A 23,056-nucleotide genomic window follows, 5' to 3' on the forward strand; every position below is an offset into this window, starting at 1 on the left:
GAACATTTCAACACTCCGTGCCTGGCACCAAAATGGCGCCCAACATGAGTCGCCTGGGTCCTCTAGCGCGCAGCACTCCAATGCGTGCCGGCTTGGTCCAGCAGGCTACAAGCGCTGTCAGCGCTGGAGATGCTCTAATGATATTAAGAATTCTTTTTACTTTGTTACATTAAATTTAAAAAAACGTGGAAATCATAAAACAAGAAAACAAATTACTTTCTCAAGTCAGATACTACCAATACAATCAAACAGACCTTATTTTAAGAAGGTCAATATTTAAAAGGGGTACTAAATTCCTAATCTAGCTCAAGCACATTTTATAATATGTAACGTACACTGTTGATAATCAATCATTATCGAAACAAGAATTAAATAAACTTTGAACAACTCTAAAATTAAGCAAAATCTTTTATTAAAACTGGTTGTCACATAAACTCACAGTATATACAAGTCGCATACTGTTTCACATGGACAAAAAAACAAAAACAAAAATAATGTTACAAAGGGAGATTACATGAAACAAACACTGATTTCAAAATTTAGAAAAAAAACCTCTTCTATTCTCCATCTCCAAGAACAACCACAACTATGTGTGTGTGTGAGAGAATTAGCACTCAACACCTCTTGCAAAATTTTGATGGGATGGAAAAAAACACCAAGAAAGACTACAACTTGAGCAATGTCAAACCAGCCATTTACTCTAGTTCTATCTTTCTCTATCTGATGGTGTCAGTGGCGATGGACTTGGCCGCGTCTAAGTGATTAAGGCGGCACGTCCCCAGCAGGAACTCCGGCAGCTCTTCAGCAGTGTTTCCCTACAAAAAAGATAGAAAAAAAGGTCATATGACCATGTATTTGAAAAGTTTCTTGAAAATGCCTTTGAAATGAAAGTGGTGTAGTTCATCAAGTACGTTTCACTTACCTGTATCAAGAATGCCATTTCTATTACAAGATTGTTTAGGTAGCCGAGGACGAGGTTGACTACACCCCTTGCCACAGTAGATGAGCCAACATCAATGTCAAGCTGAAAAACAGTTAGATAAGTTAGTTAAGATGCTCTAGTAATCTGAAAAGTTAGTTAATTTAGTTAAGATTTTGTGTACCTCCAAGTAGTTGTTTCCGCGGAAGTAGTTAACCTCGAGTGCTGAACCTAATAAGCAAGATTTCTTGCCAACACTCTGCTTCACTATCCAAGAGCCCTGTGGTGATCACATCTAGTGTGTGATATTTTGCTGGAAAGAGAAAAAAAAATCAGGGAAAAATGGAGGAATGGATGCGAAACCTGAGAGATGTAGGGGATGAGCTTGAATCTTGAGTTCCTAAAAGTGTCATCTCCATTCACAAATTTCTCCAAGAGAGGTGTTTCTTCCAAGGGAGTTTTGAGCATGTAGTAGAGAGATAAACTGTACATTGTTGGGCCCGGGATCTGTTTTTTGTGACCAAAGCAAATGATGAATACACATAATATAAGATGAAATGTGCATGATGATTGATCCAAGGAAATCAACAAGTCTAGGAACCTGTATGTTGATGACAAAGAAGAACTCCGATCCTCCACATGCCCCGTATTTCTGCATAACAAAAATTTGCATTCGACTTTGTATCAGATCGTCTGTTGAGAAAATTGTGCATAGTTTTCTTTTGATGAAATGTACTGCATAAATCTATAGAATCCTAAAAAAAAGCTAGGATAATCACTTTTAGTATCACAGCTTGTATATCAAGAATGTTAGTTATGCTTTTTTTTTTTTTTTTGGTTGATGAATCTGACCTGAACAATGCTTCCAGGTCTACCGGATAGATCATCTTCACGCTTTTCCGATCTTAGCCAATCTGCAGCTACCAATTGCATCAAGGTGTTTTTTGCCTTGAGCTGAGAGAGAGAGATATATATATCAGAAAAAATTGATGCTGGCAGCTTCAAGAACGCATTTTTATGATAGCCCGGAAGCTCCATTTCTTGTTAAAATGGGAGCAGTGCCTTAGCCATTGCAAGCATTGATTAAGAAAACAGAATTAGGTAGATTTTGTTCAAGAAAATTTCCCATTATAACAAGTGAAAGTGCAAACCTTTTTGTTGTCTGTTAAATAGTTGTCTCCACGGATCAAGAAGGAGGAGGGGTCTGCGGCTGCCCAGCTACAAGGCATGGTGAAGCTAGCATCCTTTGGAAGTGTCGAGCCATAGTAGTGCGACGCACTTTCCTCCAGAGATAACTCAGGCAGCTCCATGTACCCCTTCTTTTGGACTACAACCAAAACAAAAAATCCCATATAATTTGAAATAAAATTTGAACTGTTTAGTATCATGGATTGCTGCATTTTGAGATGTTTCTGCAAACTAACCTGCAAGATTCTGCAGTTTCTTCATGAAGGTGGTGGCAGATGAAACTTTGGTCTGAGGCTGCTCCTGCTCAGTCATATTTTGAACACGAAAATCATAAGAAAAAGTCGGTATTTTGGGTAGAAAACTACATTTGTGAGACAAAAATTGTGTTGGTTTTTTGATTTTCAAACAGATTAAAACATACCACAAAGCACATATCCGGGCTCTCGGCCCAGCCACTCTCTAGCCCCTCGTCATCTGAATGCTCAGGAACGTCGAAGAACTCATCAACAGCATCACTGAGGGCCATGAGAGTGGAGGAGGAGGCGGGCTGTCTTGAGGACTCGTCATCTGTTACACTATGTGAGCGATCAAAGCTAGCTTCTGTCTTGGTCTCATCCTTATCGCTGAGCTCTCCTGATATGTACTCGTGGCTACCGTTGCCTCCCTTTGCTCTGAAGAGCTCCCTAAGGGCTGCAACTTTCTCAAGCATACGGGTGGTGATAGTCCTGGCTGCCCCCTTCTGGATGTACGACTTCCAGCACTTCCAGTCGATGGCCAGCATGTGCTTGATGATGCATTCTTTGCCCTGAGGGCTAGGAGAGATCACGTACCCACCGCCTGCTCACCAACAAACACCATCAGTTTCTCACTAACTAACTTTGTTTTGGGGGGAAAATGTGGTTTTACTTTTGAGGCAGGCTCGGACGTAGCCATCTTGAGGCGGGCACTTTCTATGGAAAACAGAGTGGTAGAGGATGACTGCAATGGAAGGAGCAAGATCACAATGTGATTTTAGTTTTGTTGAGTTGAAAACTTGAAAATGTACCATATGTGCCATCATCTTCTCTTCTCCAATAACGACGAAGCAACAAGTCTCTTCGTTTCATCGCCCTGCAATAAAGGCGATCAGAAACACTAACATGGTGCAGAAGATTGATTTCCATTGAGTTATGGTCACAGTTCTAACCATGGTAACCAGTGATTGTTGAGTTGAAGGTGAACAATGTCCGTGTGCCCGTCTAGGTGCTCGACTACGGTGCCCCGGCAGAAGGTGAAATCCCACCTGCAGCACATCACTATATCAGCAACAGAATCTCCAAAAACACACATACAAAAATGAAATATTATTTATAAGATACTAAACTATGTTGAGGAATGACTACATGCATATTGTGCACAAATTTGCATTTTAGCACCAGCATGAAATGTAACATAAATATCAAAAACAGAAATCCCACCTCCAAAAAACTACCTAATCAGCAACAAATCCTCTAAAAAAATGAAGAGCATTCACAGCATGATCAATGTTAGATTTCTACGAGTCAAGCAGGCTTACTCGTTTCTGGAGGTACCGATAGACATGATTGTACGAAAAACAGCTTCTGGAGTTCCATCAATGACAGCAACAGACATAATAGCTGGATGCTCATCCCATTCCTGAAAACAACATTTCTTTTTTCAAATCTCTTAAAAAATACTACTATAAGCTAAAAAGTGAGTGGAAAGAAAATGTACCTTCCCAGTTGGATCTCTCTCTTTGGCTTCTTTGAAGAGACGCAATCCTAAAGAGGCAACGAGGCATAAACTGTGAGCTTGAAAAAGAAATATGATTGAAAGAATCTATATATTTTATTACCATTTTGGCAGCCAAATATTTTCCAAGACGCGGGCGCTACAACATCAGATGTCTTTGTATTCACTTGCATAGAAGTTGCAGTCCAGTCGATGGAGCTTTTATTTTCCATTCTCTTTGAAACGCTCATGCTGTTCAACGCCAAATATGAATGAAAACCAAGTTAAAAAACCAGAATTAGGCCTAAAAGCAAAAATGGGATTTCACAAACTTATATTTTGATCTATAAAAACAGTAAAAAAGATGGGCCTTAAACAGAAATGCCAAGAACAGACACAGCCGTTTCCATAAATAAATTTGATCAATTTTTAGACGCATACATTTTTAAAACATCTAAAATCATCTGTGCAAGCAAAAAACGAAAAACATGCTTACGTGAAAGGCTGCCATTTTCTTTCATCAGAGCACGATTCCAAATCTTTTCCCGGGTTAAGTGCAGCATCCTGTAAGGCTCGGATCCAACGAGCAGCTTCTTCCGAGCTGGTCACTCCCAGCTGCAAGATGAAAGCAAACACTATCATAAATATGAAGTAAATTTTTTCTTATCAAATTTACAAGAATGGAAGATTTTTTACCTTCAGCCTATCTCTATGGTTAGAGGTATTGTAAAGGGTAAAAATGAAAAATAACTGCAATTCACAAAGGAAAAAAAAACGAACAAGTTAATAGTAGCATAAACACGGTTCTTTTTGGGTCTAAACAGAGAAAACTATATATATATATATGTATATGAATTATACTTTTCTACGATGGCTCTCTCTTCCATTGTCGACAACACGAATGCATGAGTCTATTATTGCACTTCGCATAGGCTCCTGAGATACAATACTCAGAAAAAATTTATGTTAGAATCACAATTAGTCCAATAGCAAAACTAGCAATATTGATGCATGAATTGTATGGTTATTCAGGATTATATTGCTATTTATCAAAATCTGCAAATTGTCAAGCACATAGTTTTGATACTAGGCCAACAAAATTGGATTCAAACTTCGGAATTCAGCATGCAGAGGGAAAAATGTATGTGAAAATCTTTGCATAAGAGAAAAATACTGCAATTGGTAAAGGTAAAGAGAAACACACACATATATATACATTATACATACATGCATACGAGAGAGAGAGAGAGAGAGAGAGAGATGAATTCACCTATGTAACAAAAGTAAGGCATTACATTCTAATGCACACAGAAACAGCATATAGAGACATGCATGAGAGAGAGAGAGAGAATGCACCTCCGCATCGGAAGTGGGAACCGATTTGAACCTCTTGAGGCAGTTGTCTTCAAGAATGAAATATCTCTTACGCGAATACTGAAGCCCAAATCTATTGTAACGAATCAAATACAGCCATCCCTGCATTTTCCCTTCGCTTCCTGCCATTTTTCACTACCCAATTTTTTTCCCCAAAACAAAAATACAAAAAATTCAGTGTTTTTTCTATCGTTCTGAATTTATCGATCAAAATCGCATTTATTTCAACAACGCTTCAAAATTGCTCTTCTGCATATACTTCACTCAAAATAAAACCAACTGTGTAAACATGCAGATTTTTTCCCGACGAAAGAAGAGACTATTTTTGGAGGGATGATCCTCTGATCCCACAAATGGGATTCAGAGAATCGTAGTTTTAAAACTCCGACAACTTCTTCAAATTTTTTCAGAACTGCTAAATTTCTCAACTTTTTTTTTTTTTGTTCTTTTTTCTTTTTTATTATTTTATTATTTTTTTGTCTTCGTTTTATTTTATTCTCTTCTGTCGTTTTTGGAATTCGAGGAAGATTTTTCAGTTATATTTATAGGAAGTTGACCGTGTTTTGCAGTTTTACGATTATGCCCTTGGCGTTGGGTCGTGTTACATTTTATCCACCGCAGAATTTCCTTTCCTTTTTAGTCTTTTTGTGTCATGAGAAATACGTATGCCACATTTTATTTACCACGTCTTTTCGCCATGAAAAAATAAAACATAAATTATGAGATCAATGGTCGCGCGACATTGTCTGTTGCATTTCAAGTTTTTTAGGAACTAATTTTGGAGATTTACGGGAATTACTTTACCACCAGTTATTTATATCGACTTTTGAAAAAAAAATCAGTCTTTTTTGTAAGAACTAACAGTTGAATAATTTGTTCAATATAAGATGTTGGCCAATTTTAATGTAAGTAATACATTAACAATCCAACAACTAAAATAAGAAATGCAACACTTTTTTTTTTTTGAGATAATAAGAGATGCAAGACTATTACATGAAGCATTCGACGATTTTTCACCATCCCTTCAAATGCAACATTATCTGAGTTATTATTGGATAAGGCACGTAATCTAATCTACATCTATATGGAGTACATAAAAAAAAAAAAAAGGAACTTTTTACGGTCAAATTTTGTCTCTCCTTTCAATTTTCTTCATCAAATTTTCTCTCTCTCTCTCTCTCTCTCTCTCTCTCTCTCTCTCTCTCTCTCTTTTCTATTTTGCTTTTAAAATTATTAACTTCGATCTATTAAAAATTTTCAATATATATATTTGTTGTTATGTCTTGAATCTCCCGCTTCGAGGTACGAGAGTCTCGCTGATTAGATTGTGCTCTATAATCCTATTATGTCACAACAATATTAAATTAGAAATTACGAAAAGATCTTCTATTCTATGTAAAAATTATAAAAAAAATAAATTTGAAACGAATAAATGATGATCGTTTAAAGTGTTAAAATTAATTTTGTTCTCTCTTATTTTATCTCTAATATTGAACATTATACGTTTTTTTTTCGTTTGTTGGTGAAAAAATAAGTAGTTGTCATCTTTTTCCTTTCAAAAAAGCTTATATGAATGTTCAATCATAATTATTTTAAATTTAAATATTTTTAAATTATACTAGTAGTTTTAATTGTAATTGAGGAGAATGAAATTTTCCGTCCATCGTAGGAGAGGAGAAATGGTTAATCGACGGCGAAGGCAGGGGAGGAGATCGTCCAGGTGTGAGAGATGTGAGAGAGACGGGAGGAAAGAAGAAAATGGCTGCATTTGTTGAAAGTTAGGGTATTTCAGACTTTTTCATATAAAACTGACAAAATTTTAAGTTTTTTTATATATTGACTCTTTTATTCATGTTTGTGTATAAAATATTTATTTATTTATTTATTTATTATGATGTGTAATACTCTATAATAATAATGTGTAATTCTATTTTTGCATTATTAAATAATTTAAAATTAATTAATAAATATAATTGTCATTATACTTTATACAAAATTGAAATTTTACGCTTTTATATTGAGAATTTTATTGAGAATTGATGTGAATTATTTTATTTTATTTTTAAAATATATTTTAATTTTATTTATATTTTAATTCTATTTAATATTTATATTAATTTATTTAAATATATTATTTAATTTTGATGTTTATTGTACATAGCACGGGTGAACATACTAGTGTGTCTCAATCAAGAAATTGGACAGGGCAAATTTCACCCTTGGTTCAATTTCTTAGTTAAATTTTTATAACAGATTTCAAGATTAATTGTCCTTATATAAACACACTATGTATGGATATTTGAAATAATACAGAAAAATATACTCCATCCATCCCCAAATAACTTTCTAGTAGGCAACGACACGAGTTTTAAGAAAAAAATTGTTAAGGATATTAGTAGTGGAGAAAATGTGTTATAATTAATATTGAAAATAGTGAAAAATATTATAATTAGTATTGAAAATAGTGCCATAAGTGTCTAACCCGACCCGGCACGCGACCCGCGTGCCTGATCCTACCCGATCCGCCTCATTAAGGGTAAAAACGTCCAAATCAATAAAAATGGCCAAATTTTATGTTTTTTCAATGTGTGGCCATAAATTGTGTTTTATACTTCATTTTGGCGACTTCAAAATTTTACTCTTATTTATTTTTACTTTTCACTCTTTCACTATTTTCAATACTAATTATAACAAGATTTTACTTTGGTATATGTACCAACGAAAATCCAAAATAAACCAAGTAAAATGATCATTTTGGCACTTATGGCACTATTAGTGCCATAAGTGCCATACGTGCAACAGAAACAACAGTAATAGAATCAAGAAATCATAAATGGATCATCTAAACTCTAAATGGATAATCTAAACCCTAAATCGAACATCTAAACCCTAAATTGAACATCTAAACCCTATGGGGAAGTGTTTAAAATGATCATTTTAACACTTATGGCACTATTAGTGCCATAAGTACCAACGAAAATCCAAAATAAAACCAAGTAATAAAATGATGCGTATGGCATAAGTGTCATACGCGCAGCGGGCACTGGCTTTTCCCCGCGAGCGCGCAACTCACCCATAAGCTTACAGCGGCCGCGCTGCCCGCGCAATTATCCCAGCGGCCGAGCAATCACCCCAGCGACCGAGCATCACCCTAGCGGCCGAGTAAAAAGGGCAAATTAGGCATACCACTTAATTAATGGCCATATTTTGATATTTTAAGATTATGGGCCAAAAATTGATTTTCAATCTTCATTATGGCCATTTGATTATATTGTTTCAATAAATAAATTACTAATAGTGGTAGGGTAATGTCCCAAAATGGATAAGAAGTTATTTGGGGACGGTTATGAAATTTTACTCAAAATCAAACCATTCAGTTAAGCTCGATCGAAGAAACTCATCATTCAACTTGCTTCAAAATTTTCATTGGACATTTCTACTTTTGATCAAATTAACAAATTCAATTCGATTAAACTCGTTAATATTTTGCAATTCGGTTGTCTAGTTTTCTGACTTTAATCGAACCGACCAAATGGGAGTTATTTCCCACCAACTACATCACGAGTAATGTTTTATCCTACACATCTGAGGCGTGCATCTTCACCTGTCATTATATTTCAAATTACTATGTAAACACAAATATCATAAGCCTACAAACATATTATAAGCACTAATTATATAAGGGTTAATAGCCGGAAAATACACGAACTATTTTGAGATTTGCATATTGCACATGACCTTCAAAATTAGCCCCAGAATACATGACCTTTCAATTTAATCGCAATTTGCATCCGGCAAAAGTTCCGATCACTCTTATGTTTGACCGACGATGACGTGGAACTATTTTAAACTACATGGCATTACACGTGGCATTTATTACACGGTGGCAAGCCACGCGTTCAAAACGACGTCGTTTTGATAGGGAGAAAAAATAAAAAAATAAAGAAAAATGTGATCTTGGACCTTGTTCTTCTTCTTCTTCTTCAATCTCTTGCCCGATTTAGGGCGGCGGCAGCATGTTTCAAGGGTTTCAGATTTATAGATCTATGATTTTTTTTTTGGTGGCTCAGGATTTGAGGATTTTTGGTGGCTGAGGATTTGAGGATTTGGGGATTTTTGGTGGCTGAGGATTTGGGGATCTGTGGTGGTGTTGCGGCGATGATGTTGTGGTGGCCGCCGCCGCGACTTCCTCTCCTGACCACTGAGCATCCGAGGCCACCGAAGCAACCCCGCTCTGATGCCCCGCCACCGCGACTTCCTCATCGACGCCGCTAACTCCCGCCGCCTCACCTACTTCGTCTTCCTCCTCCAAGTCGACGCTGCTGCTCTCGTCTCCCTCACAATCGATGTTGGTCTTCTATCTCCCTCTTTATCCCGCTCCCTCTCCCTTAACCTCTCTCGATACCTGCAACTCCGATCATCTAGGGCTTTAGGGCTTGGATTGACGGCGGGAAAACGAGGAGGGGAGGTGGTGACTGGAATTGGGGCTTTAGGGCTTGGATTGGCGGCGGGAAAACGAGGAGGGGAGGTGGTGGCTGGAATTGGGGCTTTAGGGCTTGGATCTGCTTCGGCCCTTCTTCCGGCGACCTCTGCTTCGACCCTTCTTCCGGTGAACTGAGGGAGGCGCTGGAGTGAGGGAGGCGGCGACGAGGAGGCAGCGCTGGAGTGAGGGAGGTGGCCGCCACCGCGACTTCCTCTCCTGACCACTGATTTTTCCTTTTTTTTATAATTGATACTCACTCAAAACGACGTCGTTTTGAATGCCGGTGAGTCCACGTTTGAAAATTCCGGTGCCACGTCAACACCGATCAAGGTGATGGTCAACGCGTGTGCAATTTGCAATAAAATTAAAAGGTGATGTATTTTGGAGCTAATTTTAATGGTGATGTGCAATATGCAAATTTGAAAATAGTTCGTGTATTTTCCGGCTATTAACCCATTATATAACTACAAAAGTCGACCTCAAATATAGCCCAAAACAAACTATCTCATTTTGAATTTAAGGCCAAAATGTTTTCGCTAGTCGAACACGGGCAAAAGTTTCGCCCGATTTTCTCATCTAGAGATACAATTCAATTTGAAGAAAAAGATGCAATGTCTCACTATGATGTAAAGTTTTTAGTTGCCCTACATTTTGGCAAAGGAAGTCTGTCCTATATCCGTGAACTTCAAAATGTCATCTACACTCACTGCAGCTTCCAGCCATCAACCTAACCAACATACACGATATTCAGGCTTTACAGATGCAACAGCTCAAATTTGAACGCGACTAATAGTTTAGAGAACTAAAATTATAGCAATGCGATCAGAAATGGTACCTTCCAAGTGTTGTTATATCGATTGACATTTCATTTCCGTATTGAAAGGTCAATGTGAAGGTATGCAATAGAAGTGGCAAAGAGAAGGAAAAATGTAGAAGCTAGCATCAAGGGTTCGGCAAGCATAAATATTGGGTTGAACTTGTAATGGACCTGCACGTACGAAATAAAATGAGGGAGTTTGACAATGTGTAAATTTAACCGTATACAATCTATTGAACCTTGTAGTAAAAATAGATATATAGAAATGAAATAAGTAAGAACTACAATCTCATGAAATCTATAAAAGAGAAAAAGATCTCAAAAACTGCATATAATAAACTAGCTCTTTCAAGAAAACCAATATTGCACCATTTCAACAACAAAGATAAAGATCTAATAAATCTTTTAGGCAGATTGGAGAACATCAGGTCAAGGCCAAACACAAGCAGCTACATATTATGTTTCAACGAAAGAAGAGTAACTTTTACTTCCGCTTTGTTTTGTGCAAGTGTGTGCACAGTAAACGTATTGGTTTTTTTAGGTGTGTGGGGGGGGGGGGGGGGGGGGGCTGGGGAGGGTTTCCCAAGATAAGGAGGAACAGGTGAATAAGCTCATGATGATATATTACTGATACTTGGTTTTTGAAGGCGATATATAGCTCAAATTGTAAGGAAGTGTGATCGGAAAAAATTATTCTGTATAGAAGATGTCCATACATGGAGGTCAATAAAATCAATGCATTAAGAGATTACCTGGAAAGGAACATTATGCTCAGGGACTACATTTTCCTTTTCCAGAACCACTACAGTCCGTCCAATCACATCAAGGTATGAGTACTTCTTCTGCAAATGTTGTAAGAGCATTTCAAGCCAACATCAGTGGATGTCCATCCCAATCAGATGAACCAAAGACTACAGTATAGACTAACTATGATATTGCAACCAGGCTGCATCAGCATATACTACTTAAATTGAAAAGATTCAGAGGTTTTTGTTGCATAAAGTCATAAAAAGCGCCATAATTCTCAGAAAAAGGTTCATTATCATGAAAAACTTTTGACCAGCAGATCCATTCTCAATGGAGTTTCACCAGCATCCGGAGAGAAAATTACTAAAAGAACGGATTAAGAATTGGGAAATAACATGTCGCCCACCACCGTTATGATAAGATATTCAATTACAAAGATACAGATATGGCACATAAGAGCTAAAATTGAATATAAAGAACAACCCTGTTAAAACGTTTATTGTTTCAGTAGATACATTTGAGACCAGAGGTTTAATTTAAAAAAGCATACCTCTAAACTTTGTTTGACTGCAAATGGAACTTCAACAGATGGATCCTTTGAACCCTCTGGGAGGACAACCTAAAACAATTAAAAATTCTCATGTTATAGCGCTTACTTATAGAAAATTTATCAAACCCTTAACTAATAGAGACATAATTTGATATAGCAGCATGTTAACTGATAATATAGTACATACTTTGATTGTCAGCTTGACTACTACAGTATCCGCAATAGGGCAGCCAAAAGTGTAATTCAGGTAACGAGCACCAGGAGCTGATTCGTAAAGGAAGTCCTTCAGTGGCACCCCGTATCCAATGACAAAGGTTGCTTTCCAGCCTCCAAATAAAGGATAACGCGGCTCTATTAACAACTCAGACTGGGAGAGGAAAAACACGGACACAAGTCAGATAAGCCAGCACAACAGCGGTGCTAAGACAAGATATCATTATTCTCTTTTCAGAAAGTTTGACAAGTATGTAGCTTGTCGGATCTATTCTTAAGCATTTGAAATAGGATGCAGCTCTTAAGTACTCAATTAGAGACCAACAACATAGAAGAATTGAGATATATTTGACCATAATTGTTCAGGAAGAAGAAATTGAGTTAGTTTAACAAAAGAGAGAAGGCTTAAAACACCAGCGGCCTAAACCAGGGTCCACTTTACTAGTTTTTGTACGTTAGTGACTCCATATATTAACAGAGTGTAATGACTAACGAGTGAGAACTACCTTCTTGGAGTTTGTACGTAAACGGGATGATGATATATTCCCGATCTCATCCCTGTAGTAGACAGAATGAACTCGTGGGGGTAGTTCTGCAAGAAGATGCTTGAAAGAGGAGACGCCACTACCGCTGGGTCTCGATTGATACTCAACCCTGTAAAAATAAATATTAATAAGGTGAAGGACCAAAGTAAGAGAAGTAGCTAATTTAAGTTAATATTTTGCTTTTACTAGTTACCATAAAATTTAACTAACTACAGCTAGCATATAATGCATTGCAAGGCCTAAGATCAAGTAAACTTTATAACTTCAATATCTATCAGTACAATTTCAAAGACATGCTTGATTGAAACTGCATTTAACTTAAGAAAAGCACGATAGAAAAAAAACTTAAACATTGAAAGACGAAAGTATTTGACATAGAAGTTGTCCATTTTCTTGTAACCTAACCTCGAGAAAGCACCTTTGTGTTTAGCACCAGCATGAGCTAACTTGTAACGCTCTGTGACCTGTACACTCCCCCAATGAGAGATTTCAATTTCACGCTCAAGCTCCTCCACAACAGCAAAAGGATGGTTGTTTTCAAAATGGATGATAATAGGAGAGTATGAGTAAGAATCACGACCCTCATATGGCCCATATCTCAGTTCACTGCCACTACGGTGAGCCGGTTCGACTTGGGTGAAAGATTCCACATTGTTGCTTGGGGTTTTAACCACTGTTGCCTGGTGCGCAATATGATATGGTGACAGTATAATTGCACTATCATGGTAATAAACTAATTGAGGATCAGACTGCGTTATCTCTACTGGGAAGGGTTCAAGAGATTGGGTCAAGACATAAAGTATTTCTAGAGTGGTAGTTTCACCCTTCGCCAACGGTTTGAGTAATGATACAGAATAGTATTTTGTTCCATTGGGTGCTTCAGGTTGTTCGGTTGGGTTGGCTTCAAGAGGGGCATAAGACTTCTTCCTCTTTTTTCCGACAGTCACAGCTGCTTTAACCAATGCTAGATGCTCAAACTGCGCAGGTGGGAATGATAAGAGAACTTCTGTTGCTGGAGCATCCTCAGTGTTCTCTATCTACAGAAAGAAAATTGATCCAGTCAACACTTTCAGATTATTTCTGCATTTTGAGTGTGACATTACGGATAACTAATAAGAAGCTTGTAAAACATGCAAGAACTATTATAAGCAAGGTATATATTTGTAGCTCAGGCACCGTAACCGATTACACTCACACACACACACACACACACACACACACACACACACATCTCCAGTTAAGTTGGAAGTTGCTCATCATCCATTCAGTTACTGTTCAATTTTGGGTTAATTTTGAGCCATCGCCAATTAAATTATATCTCTAGCGTGCATTCCTTGTAGTTTTTTCACCAAGTCCTGAAACTACTACACAAAAATTACATTTTTTGAAGATTATTTTGGCTTAAAGTCGATAAAAACATGGAGATAATTGGGTTGACTAAAAACTCATCACCTCATAGAATTGCAATGCAACCCAATTTAATTATTAGAACCCATAACTATTTCCTTCGAAATAGAAACAATATAAGAAAAGAAAATTTGAGCCAACTAATAAATACTACACATAACATCCTCTTGCAGAATCGATAGATTTGTTTATTTTCATTGAATTAAAGCGGATAATAGTTGAAAATTTACCTTCAATGTCAGGTAAACCCTAACAATGTGCGAAGTCAATTCAATCTGCACCAAATTCAAATGCACAAGCGTGAATAAAAATCGTGAATAAAAAGCGTGAATAAAAATGAAATCATCACATAAAAATGAAAATAATCATTCAATCAATAAACTACATTTGCAGATTTAAATCAGATACTACCTCTTCAAATTAACAAAACGGAGTAAAGGATCGGAAAAGGGAATTCACCTGACGCTCGGCCTGGAGGATCTGGAGGCCAGAGGAGGAGGCTGAAGACGTTTTGACGAGCAGCAAGACGAGGAATATGAAGAGAGAGAAAATTGCAGCTGCCATTGGGGTGAAGATTTAGTGAGTTTCTCTCTCTACAGTGATGAGTAGAGAGCGTTTCAGTAGTCTTCTATGCAGGCCGTGCCCCGTCAACTGGTTTGTCTGAACCCGGGTTCGGATTTTCGGAAATGGGTCAATTTATGGATGTAGTTTGCGGGTCGGGTTTTTGTCAAGAGTTGGAGATTATTTCCCTAAAAAAAAAGAGTTGGAGATTATTTGATTACTTTACGTTGATATTCTTGGACCATATCAATCAATTATACTTTCCGGACGAGATCTATAATCCGTTAACAATTTTTCGTGTGTAATTATGTTCCACTGTTATATTTATTATTCCACTCTTCGCATTATAAATGTCACACCTTTCATAATGAAATATTTTATTATAAAATATTTCATTTCTTTTTTAACAATATATTCTCTCTAAATCTAATATTTAAACAATTTTCACCAACTCATTTTATCTACTTTCTACACATTCCTTAATCTTCGTGCCCAAAAGTAATGGAACATTTGTAATGGGACGGAGGGAGTATAATATTATAGTAGTACTTAATTTTTATTTAAAAATAAGTAATTATTGAAATATTATATACCATAAATTCAAATTTATCAACATATTATTAATTAATAAAAAGGAAATTAAATGATAAAAAAATAAGTATATATCCTAATTAGATAGAATAGATCCTAATTAATAATCATAATATTAAACTAAAGTATACAAAACTGAAATTGAAAATAACAAATATGTAAGGAAAAAAAAAAGTGAAATATCAACTATAGTGCCCTAGATCTCAATTACAATATTAGAGATTTGTTCGTTAATTTCATAGCCTGAAAATAATTTTCAAATAAAAATTATAAAGTAAATAAATGATTTTCGATGGTGACATCTTTGATACTTTTTGTTAGGCCAAACCAATCTCCCTCAACCAGATATATTTGGAAAAGCCCTCTATGTGATCTACATTGGCCACAATGACTTCGCCGGCCAAGAAGGTCGCCTACTCCACCAATCAGACAAAGTTTGTGATTACATAAAAAAGATGAGTTCGGATGGGAGGGCTCCTTAATGCCTACATGGTACAACTCCCTCATGCAGCCTCAGACATTGCTGCATGGCTTCGTACAACAATGCTCTCAAATACTACAACTTTGGTCTTGTAGTAATTTAGATGCTTATTTTTCCATAACAACCTTCTAAATATCTATTCTTTAACATTCCGATTTATTCTTAAATGAGTACTACTTAATTACATGACCACCAACTTCGTTGAAATGTGTAGAGAAATTGAGATGCAACTTCAAATACTTTAATTAAATGTAACGCTATCAATTAAGAATGAAAGTAATTAAGTAGAGTTGTATAGAATAAGTTAGCAATCTAGATGGTTATAATTTTTATTTTTTTTAAATTACATATAAAGAAGGTTATAGATTTCTGTAGAAATAAATAATTAGTCTTCGTCTGACCTATGGCTCGTGGGTTCTCTTGTGGGAACATAATTGGCTGCTGCTTATTGATGCATCCTCAGACCTATGAAAAAGATACTCCTAAGCTTTCTCATTCACGCTATGGATAAGCTTGTCTAGCTTATAATTAAGTTCAATTACCCAATGAATTTGTATGCACATTAAAGAAGATATTCCTAAGCTTTCTCATTCACGCCATGGATATATAAGCTTGTCTCTTCTTATTGGAAGCTAGGAATAAGGGGTGTTTGGCTAAGTTTATTTTAAAGAGTTTATAAGCTCTTGAAGTTTATAAGATGTTTCAAGAGCTTATAAAATATAGTAATTGTTTAAGAGGTTATAATTAAGTTGTTAAAGTGTTTGGATAATTAAACTAATAAGCTAGAGATAGAATTTTTAGTTAGTGAGTGAAAATTTTTAGTTAGTGAGAGTGAAGAGAAATGAAATTAGAATGATATATGATATATATATATGAAAATAAAAAATCATAGTTGAATTATTTTGTAAAATGAGTGATACTTATAAGATAATGAGAAAATAAGTTGGGGTAGAGGAACTTATTTTTTGAGGAGCTTATTTTTACAACTTATAACTATTTAGAAGTTTATTTTGTCAAACACTTTGAAAGAGATTATAAACTCTTAAACAACTTATAAGTTGTTTTAAAGAGATTATAAACTTAGCCAAACACCCTCTAAATAGTCAGGATGGTGTGGGCAAGAACGTTTTAAAACAATGTCATGAGTTAATTTGAGGCGTTGCATGTTAGGTTATGACAAAATAACTTAACTCAAGATAGAATATATATACTATTAGTAAAGAGTGATTAGTATCATTTTCATGGTGTTTGATACCCTAAATACGAAACCTAGATAACATGAAATTTATATTTGATATCTTAGTTTAAAGGGTTAAGTACCAAATTCTCCCCTATCGATGACGTCTATCGCGTATAGGACCAGTAAGAGTTGTTTACTACCTCAACGTGGCAAAATCGCCCCAATACCCCCCCTGCGTTTTAACAGCGGTTAACATCGTTAGAAATGGTTAAGTACCAAATTCCCCCCACGGGCCATATCCACTGAAAAAAATAGACTTCTTTTTGTGATGAAATTAGGAACGGATTTATAACACGAGGATGAAATGGTAGGTACGAAAGGATGGATAGTAGAGGGTAATTTTGTCCCTCATCCCCTAATCTTAATTAATCTATGGCACTATTGAAGATGAGAAACAATATTTGAAGGTGAAGCTCGGACAAGTTGAAAAGAAACGGCCCAAATCTTTTTCTTGAACGCATTTGAGTTAAATCGAGATATATTTGCTATTTAGGGTACCAAACATGGGCACAAGTGAATAATCTTCCACCACTGCCTCAACTAGGTAGGATCAAGTCAACTTTTTGACTCTTTGCAATGGCAATTTCTTGGCTTCCCCACTTCATGTTATCGTCTATACTTGTCACCGTGGCCTACCTGTGGAATATATGAACAAAACATGCCTTTGACTTCGAAGCATCTATAAATTCAATCCACAATTGATTAAGGCGTAGAATGATTAAACAAAGACTTTATTGAAATTCTAATACAAAAAGCCAATGGATGACTTTGAGGAGATAATTAATATACCAAGATTTGCAATAAAGTATTCATGGATACGATATATATATATATATCCAATGGATGACTTTGAGGAGATAATTAATATACCAAGATTTGCAATAAAGTATTCATGGATACGATATATATATATATATATACTACGGCGGTTCAAATTTGTTTCTAGGGATCAATCCCTCGCCGCTCTAATCCCCCGTGTTTTTAAATTTAATGGGTTGGATATAAGGTTGCACTAAAATAAGACTCACTCTTATGCTATAAAATAAGACTCAATCTCAACGCTTGATCTCAATTATATCAACGGCCAGATTTTGTTTTGAATGAATTATCTGAAATGCATTAGGGGGTTAATAATGTAATTACATTTTCTTAATTAATATATTCTCACAATTTAGGGTATCACGTTTGCATATCTTCAGTCATCCATAATTTTTTTCCATATCTTTATTAACCCATATTTCGCAGTTCTGATAACAGATTGAAAAAATCGTGAGTTTTCTTCACTAACCCATAAGATAACAAAATGAAAAAAAATTCAGTCTAATTTTATTGTTCAGATAAAAAAAAAAAATTCATACTACTAAATCTATTTATTCATAGAGTGACTACATATTGATTAATTCATATGATTTTTAGAATTCATTCAGCTGAACTACAATATTCATGAGAGCCGACATCAATAATAAATTACAGAAAAATTAGTACTAACACATTTACACAACCAAAATATCATCACAAAAAAATCATACAATAGATCTAATTATTCATGTGCTGAGTACTCACTTAATAATAATATTTTTACAGTACATTCCTGAATTCATATTTTTTTAGATCAATATTTTATTGCTCAAGATATTTAGTGTTCGCGTAAAAAATTCATACAGATTCGTGCATATACATGAATGAAGAAGAATAAAGTCCACAACTAAATAAATTAATCGGCCGAATACACACAACAAAACATGCATTAACTACTCTTAAAAAATTCATGTATTCAACCATATTATTCATACAAAAAAAGATCCATGCATTTACTACAATAATTTCATCAATCCCTTGAATATACCGAGATGTAATGATTACAAATCTTAAATTACCTATTTAATTGTTGCTTGAGAATCGGAACGACCAAAAAGAATATTTGGAAGGTCAATTTCATATGGGCAATTATACCCTTACGTCATGCGTATGCACAATTTCTTTTATTAAATGCATTATACACCCCATTCAAATGGAAATCCAGCCGTAGATCATGTATGATCTACGGTTATAATTTAGTCTTATATTATAGACTAAGGGAAGTCTATTGAATAGCACTACCCTGTTGGATATATATACTAATAAAACTTTATTAAGGGTTAATTGCATATCACTTTTTAATATACATGCCTTTTTAATCTTAGCACATAAACATGATCTTTAGTGACAATTACTTTTAAGAATCAGTCTTGATAAATAAAAATAGTTTTGTTTACTTAAATATATTGAAATTTTAACATATCTCAAAGTCCTTGAAATTAGTTTTTTTTAGGAATGGCTAGCAAAAAGAAAGTACGTTGTACGTGTAATTAATGTTATTTTAATTGATAATCTATTATTTAATTTTTTTATTAATTCATTATTTTATTAAAAAAATTATTGGATGAATATATTTATTTATAAGCCTTATCAATAGCTATAGATATAAAGTATTCTTTATAGGTTTGGATGACAAATAAATGTATATCAAAATAGATTTATATTTTATAAATATAATAATAAATATATAACATGGGTAAAATAGGCAATCTACAAGTTGTGCCTTAGGCTCTTTTCTATTAGTATATATAACTTTTAAGCATATAAAAACAATTTTTGCATGGAAATAACTAGCGGTGATTAACGGGTCGGGTATGGTATAACCGTACCCAAAATTTGGGTACCCGTACCCAAAATTTAGCATTTATGTTACACGTACCCGAACCCAAACGGTATTCGGTTACCGATTAAACGGGACGGTTATATGAGTCGGTTACCATTAAAAAAAGTTAGCTATATTAGACGGTAGCTATTTAGTACTCCATCCGTCCACGAAATAAACTCCTACTTGCCCTTAAATATTTGTCCACGAAATAAACTCCTACTATGTTTTTTGGACAATTATACCCTCCCTTGCTTTTAAATTTATTACACTTTTATTTATTGGGCCCACTTTATTCCACCATTACTTATGTAATTAGTCTCCCCTTAACTAAATATTATTATTATTATTATTATTATTATTATTATTATTATTATTATTATTATTATTATTATTATTATTATTATTATTATTATTGTTATCCTTATTATTGATATTGTTATTGTTATTGTTATTGTTATTATTCTTATTATTATTGTTATTGTTATTATTGTTATTATTATTATTATTATTATTATTATTATTATTATTATTATTATTATTATTATTATTGTTGTTGTTGTTGTTGTTGTTGTTGTTGTTGTTATTATTATTATTATTATTATTATTATTATTATTATTATTATTATTATTATTATTATTATTATTATTATTATTGTTATTATTATTATTATTATATTTTATTATTGTTATTGTTATTGTTGTTGTTATTATAATTATTAACCGTATTATTGTTATTGTTGTTATTATTATTACTCCCTCCGTCTCACAAAAACATGAACGTTTTTCTATTTTGGGGTGTCTCACAAAAACATGAAACTTTCCATTTTAGTACATCATGGCCCACCACTACTTTTCCTTAATTAATTCATTACTCTCTCTCACAACACCTTTTAAAGTGGGACCCATTTTTCACTTACTTTAACTCTCAACTAACATTTCTTAAAACTCGTGCATTTCTCTTTGTTCATGTTTTTGTGAGACGGATGGAGTATTATTCTTATTATTATTGTTGTTGTTGTTAATTATTATTTTTATTATTGTTGTTATTATTGTTATTATTGTTGTTGTTGTTATTATTATTATTATTATTATTATTATTATTATTATTATTATTATTATTATTATTATTATTATTATTATTATTATTATTCTTATTATTATTATTATTATTATTATTATTATTATTATTATTATTATTATTATTATTATTATTATTATCTTTATTATTCTTATTATTATTCTTGTTGTTGTTGTTGTTGTTATTATTCTTATTATTATTATTATTATTATTATTATTATTATTATTATTATTATTATTATTATTATTATTATTATTGTTGTTGTTGTTGTTGTTGTTATTATTATTATTATTATTATTATTATTATTATTATTATTATTATTATTATTAGAGTTAATATATAAAACTATCCACTTTCATATTGTAAAGATAAAAATTGTCCACTAAGATAAAAAACTTAAAAACTGTCCACTTTTTGATTGAAAAGACAGAAATACCCTCCTTTAAATATATGTACTATATCTTTCTCTCCAGTATGCATCTTTCTCTCTCCACTCTCTTTCTCTCTCTTTTTCTCTCTCTCGTCTGCCTTCCCTGCGCGCCGCCCGTCCGCCTTGCCGTCGCCACTTAATCTCCGGCAACGCCGCACAACCACCACCACCGCGACGCCTCTTTCTATCTCTCTATCTCTCTATTCTGACTTGGAGTTGTCGGATTCAACTTGTGGAGAGCGCAGCCGTAGTTGCAGTGGTAGATCTCCAGCAATCGCAGCGGCAGCGCCGCACAGCCACCATCGATCGTCGTCGATCGCCGGAGATCTGGAGTGGTATTACTGTCGATCGTCGTCTCCGTTAGGGCTGATCAATTATCGATCCCTAGAGTTCCAATTTTGACCGATGATCCTAACCCTAATTCCTCTTTCACGGCGCAGTAAACCGCCGCCTCGATCGATTCACCGGGCTTCATCTTCTCCGACAGCGGGCGGCTGCGGTGCCTCGACCGTGTGAACAGGAGGGACAGAATCGGCGAGAGAGGTCTCGCCCTCGGCGATCTCCAGCCACAGATTGTGGACATTTTTTGTGCCCGGCTTGATGCCCCACGATCCGAAGAGGTCGGCAGCGAGGCGCGGCCGCAGCCAATCGGAGAGCATCTGCGGCGTGGCGAACGGCGGCGGCAGGCGGCGGGGGCTCGTGAAGGGGGAGGACATTTTGGAGAATCTGCAGGGGTACAACGGGAAAGAGAGTTTGTTGTTGTTGTTGGGGAAAAGAGCAGGAAATTGGGGAATTTGTGGAAGAAGATGATGTGAGAATTAGTTTAGCTTGATGAATGAGAAATAGATGTGAAAAAACAGAGGAAATTTATTTCACTCAATTGATGGTAGATTGAGTTGTTGTATTTTGGTGTTGTACACCAATTTGATTGAGCTGTATAATTATTTTTTTAATGTTCTTAAATTCACAACCAAATTTATGAATTCACAATTTAATGTTCTTGAATTCACGACCACATTTATGAATTCACAACTAGATTTAAGAATTCACAACTAGATTTAAGAATTCACAACCAGGTCGATGAATTCACAACTTAATGTTCTTGAATTCACAACTAGCTCGATGAATTCACAACTTAATATTCTTGAATTTACAACCAAATCTATAAATTCACAATCAAAATAAATTACAGTTTTAATTTTGAATTCAAACTTTATTCAAACTTTAAAAACTCAAACTCACAACTACTTGAATTCACAACCAAAATAAATTCTAGTTGTGAATTAAATTCAGGTTGTGAATTCGACTGATTGTGAATTCACAACCAACATAAATCTGATTGTGAATTAAATTTTGGTTGTGAATTCGTTTGTTGTGAATTCACAACCAAAAAATTCTAGTTGTGAATTAAATTTTAGTTGTGAATTCGACTGGTTGTGAATTAAATTTTGGCTGTGAATTCGACTAGTTGTGAATTCACAAACAAAAAATTCTGGTTGTGAATTCGACTGGTTGTGAATTTTCAATTCACAACCAGTGTGAATTCACAACCAAAATTTTTTGGTTATGAATTCACACTGGTTGTGAATTGCGGAATTTTTTAAAAGGGTGATGTAAAGTGGACATTTTTTAAATTTTTAATGTGAAGGGTATTTTGGTAACAGTTGATATTTTTTATGTTTTTTATTTTAGTGGACATTTTTTATCTTTACAATATGAAAGTGGCAATTTTAAAAATCCACTCTTCTTATTATTATTATTATTATTATTATTATTATTATTATTATTATTATTATTATTATTATTATTATTATTATTATTATTATTATTATTATTATTATCCTTATTATTATTATTATTATCCTTATTATTATTATTATTATTATTATTATTATTATTATTATTATTATTATTATTATTATTATTATTATTATCCTTATTATTATTATTGTTATTATTATTATTATTATTATTATTATTTTTATTACTATTGTTATTATTATTATTGTTATTATT

General features: G+C 34.3%; 2 protein-coding genes across 2 annotated transcripts; both read right to left on the bottom strand.

The window, feature by feature from the left end:
• Positions 1-390: 390 nt before the first annotated feature.
• LOC131001983 (protein ENHANCED DISEASE RESISTANCE 2-like) lies at positions 391-5,728 on the bottom strand. The gene is made up of 19 exons (XM_057928655.1): positions 5,195-5,728; positions 4,700-4,774; positions 4,535-4,588; positions 4,335-4,453; positions 3,963-4,090; positions 3,842-3,888; positions 3,663-3,763; positions 3,294-3,389; positions 3,153-3,217; positions 3,014-3,085; positions 2,529-2,944; positions 2,344-2,407; positions 2,071-2,246; positions 1,772-1,873; positions 1,521-1,571; positions 1,283-1,426; positions 1,104-1,199; positions 923-1,024; positions 391-815 (listed from the first exon to the last, which is right to left on the bottom strand). Exons 1-19 carry the CDS (start codon positions 5,339-5,341, stop codon positions 717-719), a joined length of 2,154 nt encoding a protein of 717 aa, XP_057784638.1. The 5' UTR covers positions 5,342-5,728; the 3' UTR covers positions 391-716.
• Positions 5,729-10,181: 4,453 nt separating this feature from the next.
• Positions 10,182-14,638, bottom strand: LOC131001984 (dolichyl-diphosphooligosaccharide--protein glycosyltransferase subunit 1B). Its single transcript, XM_057928656.1, has 9 exons — positions 14,434-14,638; positions 14,205-14,249; positions 12,973-13,604; positions 12,529-12,676; positions 11,997-12,176; positions 11,810-11,878; positions 11,265-11,354; positions 10,531-10,683; positions 10,182-10,422 (listed from the first exon to the last, which is right to left on the bottom strand). The coding sequence occupies exons 1-8, from the start codon at positions 14,536-14,538 to the stop codon at positions 10,561-10,563; spliced, it is 1,392 nt and encodes a 463-aa protein (XP_057784639.1). The 5' UTR covers positions 14,539-14,638; the 3' UTR covers positions 10,182-10,422; positions 10,531-10,560.
• Between the last annotated feature and the right edge of the window lie 8,418 nt (positions 14,639-23,056).

The sequence above is a fragment of the Salvia miltiorrhiza genome, chromosome 8 (genome assembly GCF_028751815.1).
Source record: "Salvia miltiorrhiza cultivar Shanhuang (shh) chromosome 8, IMPLAD_Smil_shh, whole genome shotgun sequence".
NCBI classification, from domain to species: Eukaryota; Viridiplantae; Streptophyta; class Magnoliopsida; order Lamiales; family Lamiaceae; genus Salvia; species Salvia miltiorrhiza.

Bases quoted from the DNA above. Each gene is read 5' to 3' on its own strand.
- LOC131001983 (XM_057928655.1), bottom strand. From the start codon at position 5,341: ATGGCAGGAAGCGAAGGGAAAATGCAGGGATGGCTGTATTTGATTCGT. The intron at 3,889-3,962 runs GTAATAAAATAT...TTGCCTCTTTAG, and splicing joins AATATTTGGCTGCCAAAATG to GATTGCGTCTCTTCAAAGAA. The intron at 2,247-2,343 runs GTTAGTTTGCAG...TTTTGGTTGTAG, and splicing joins GAAACTGCAGAATCTTGCAG to TCCAAAAGAAGGGGTACATG.
- LOC131001984 (XM_057928656.1), bottom strand. From the start codon at position 14,538: ATGGCAGCTGCAATTTTCTCTCTCTTCATATTCCTCGTCTTGCTGCTC. The intron at 14,250-14,433 runs GTGAATTCCCTT...AATTTGGTGCAG, and splicing joins TCCTCCAGGCCGAGCGTCAG to ATTGAATTGACTTCGCACAT. The intron at 11,355-11,809 runs GTATGCTTTTTT...CAACATTTGCAG, and splicing joins CAGTCAAACAAAGTTTAGAG to AAGAAGTACTCATACCTTGA.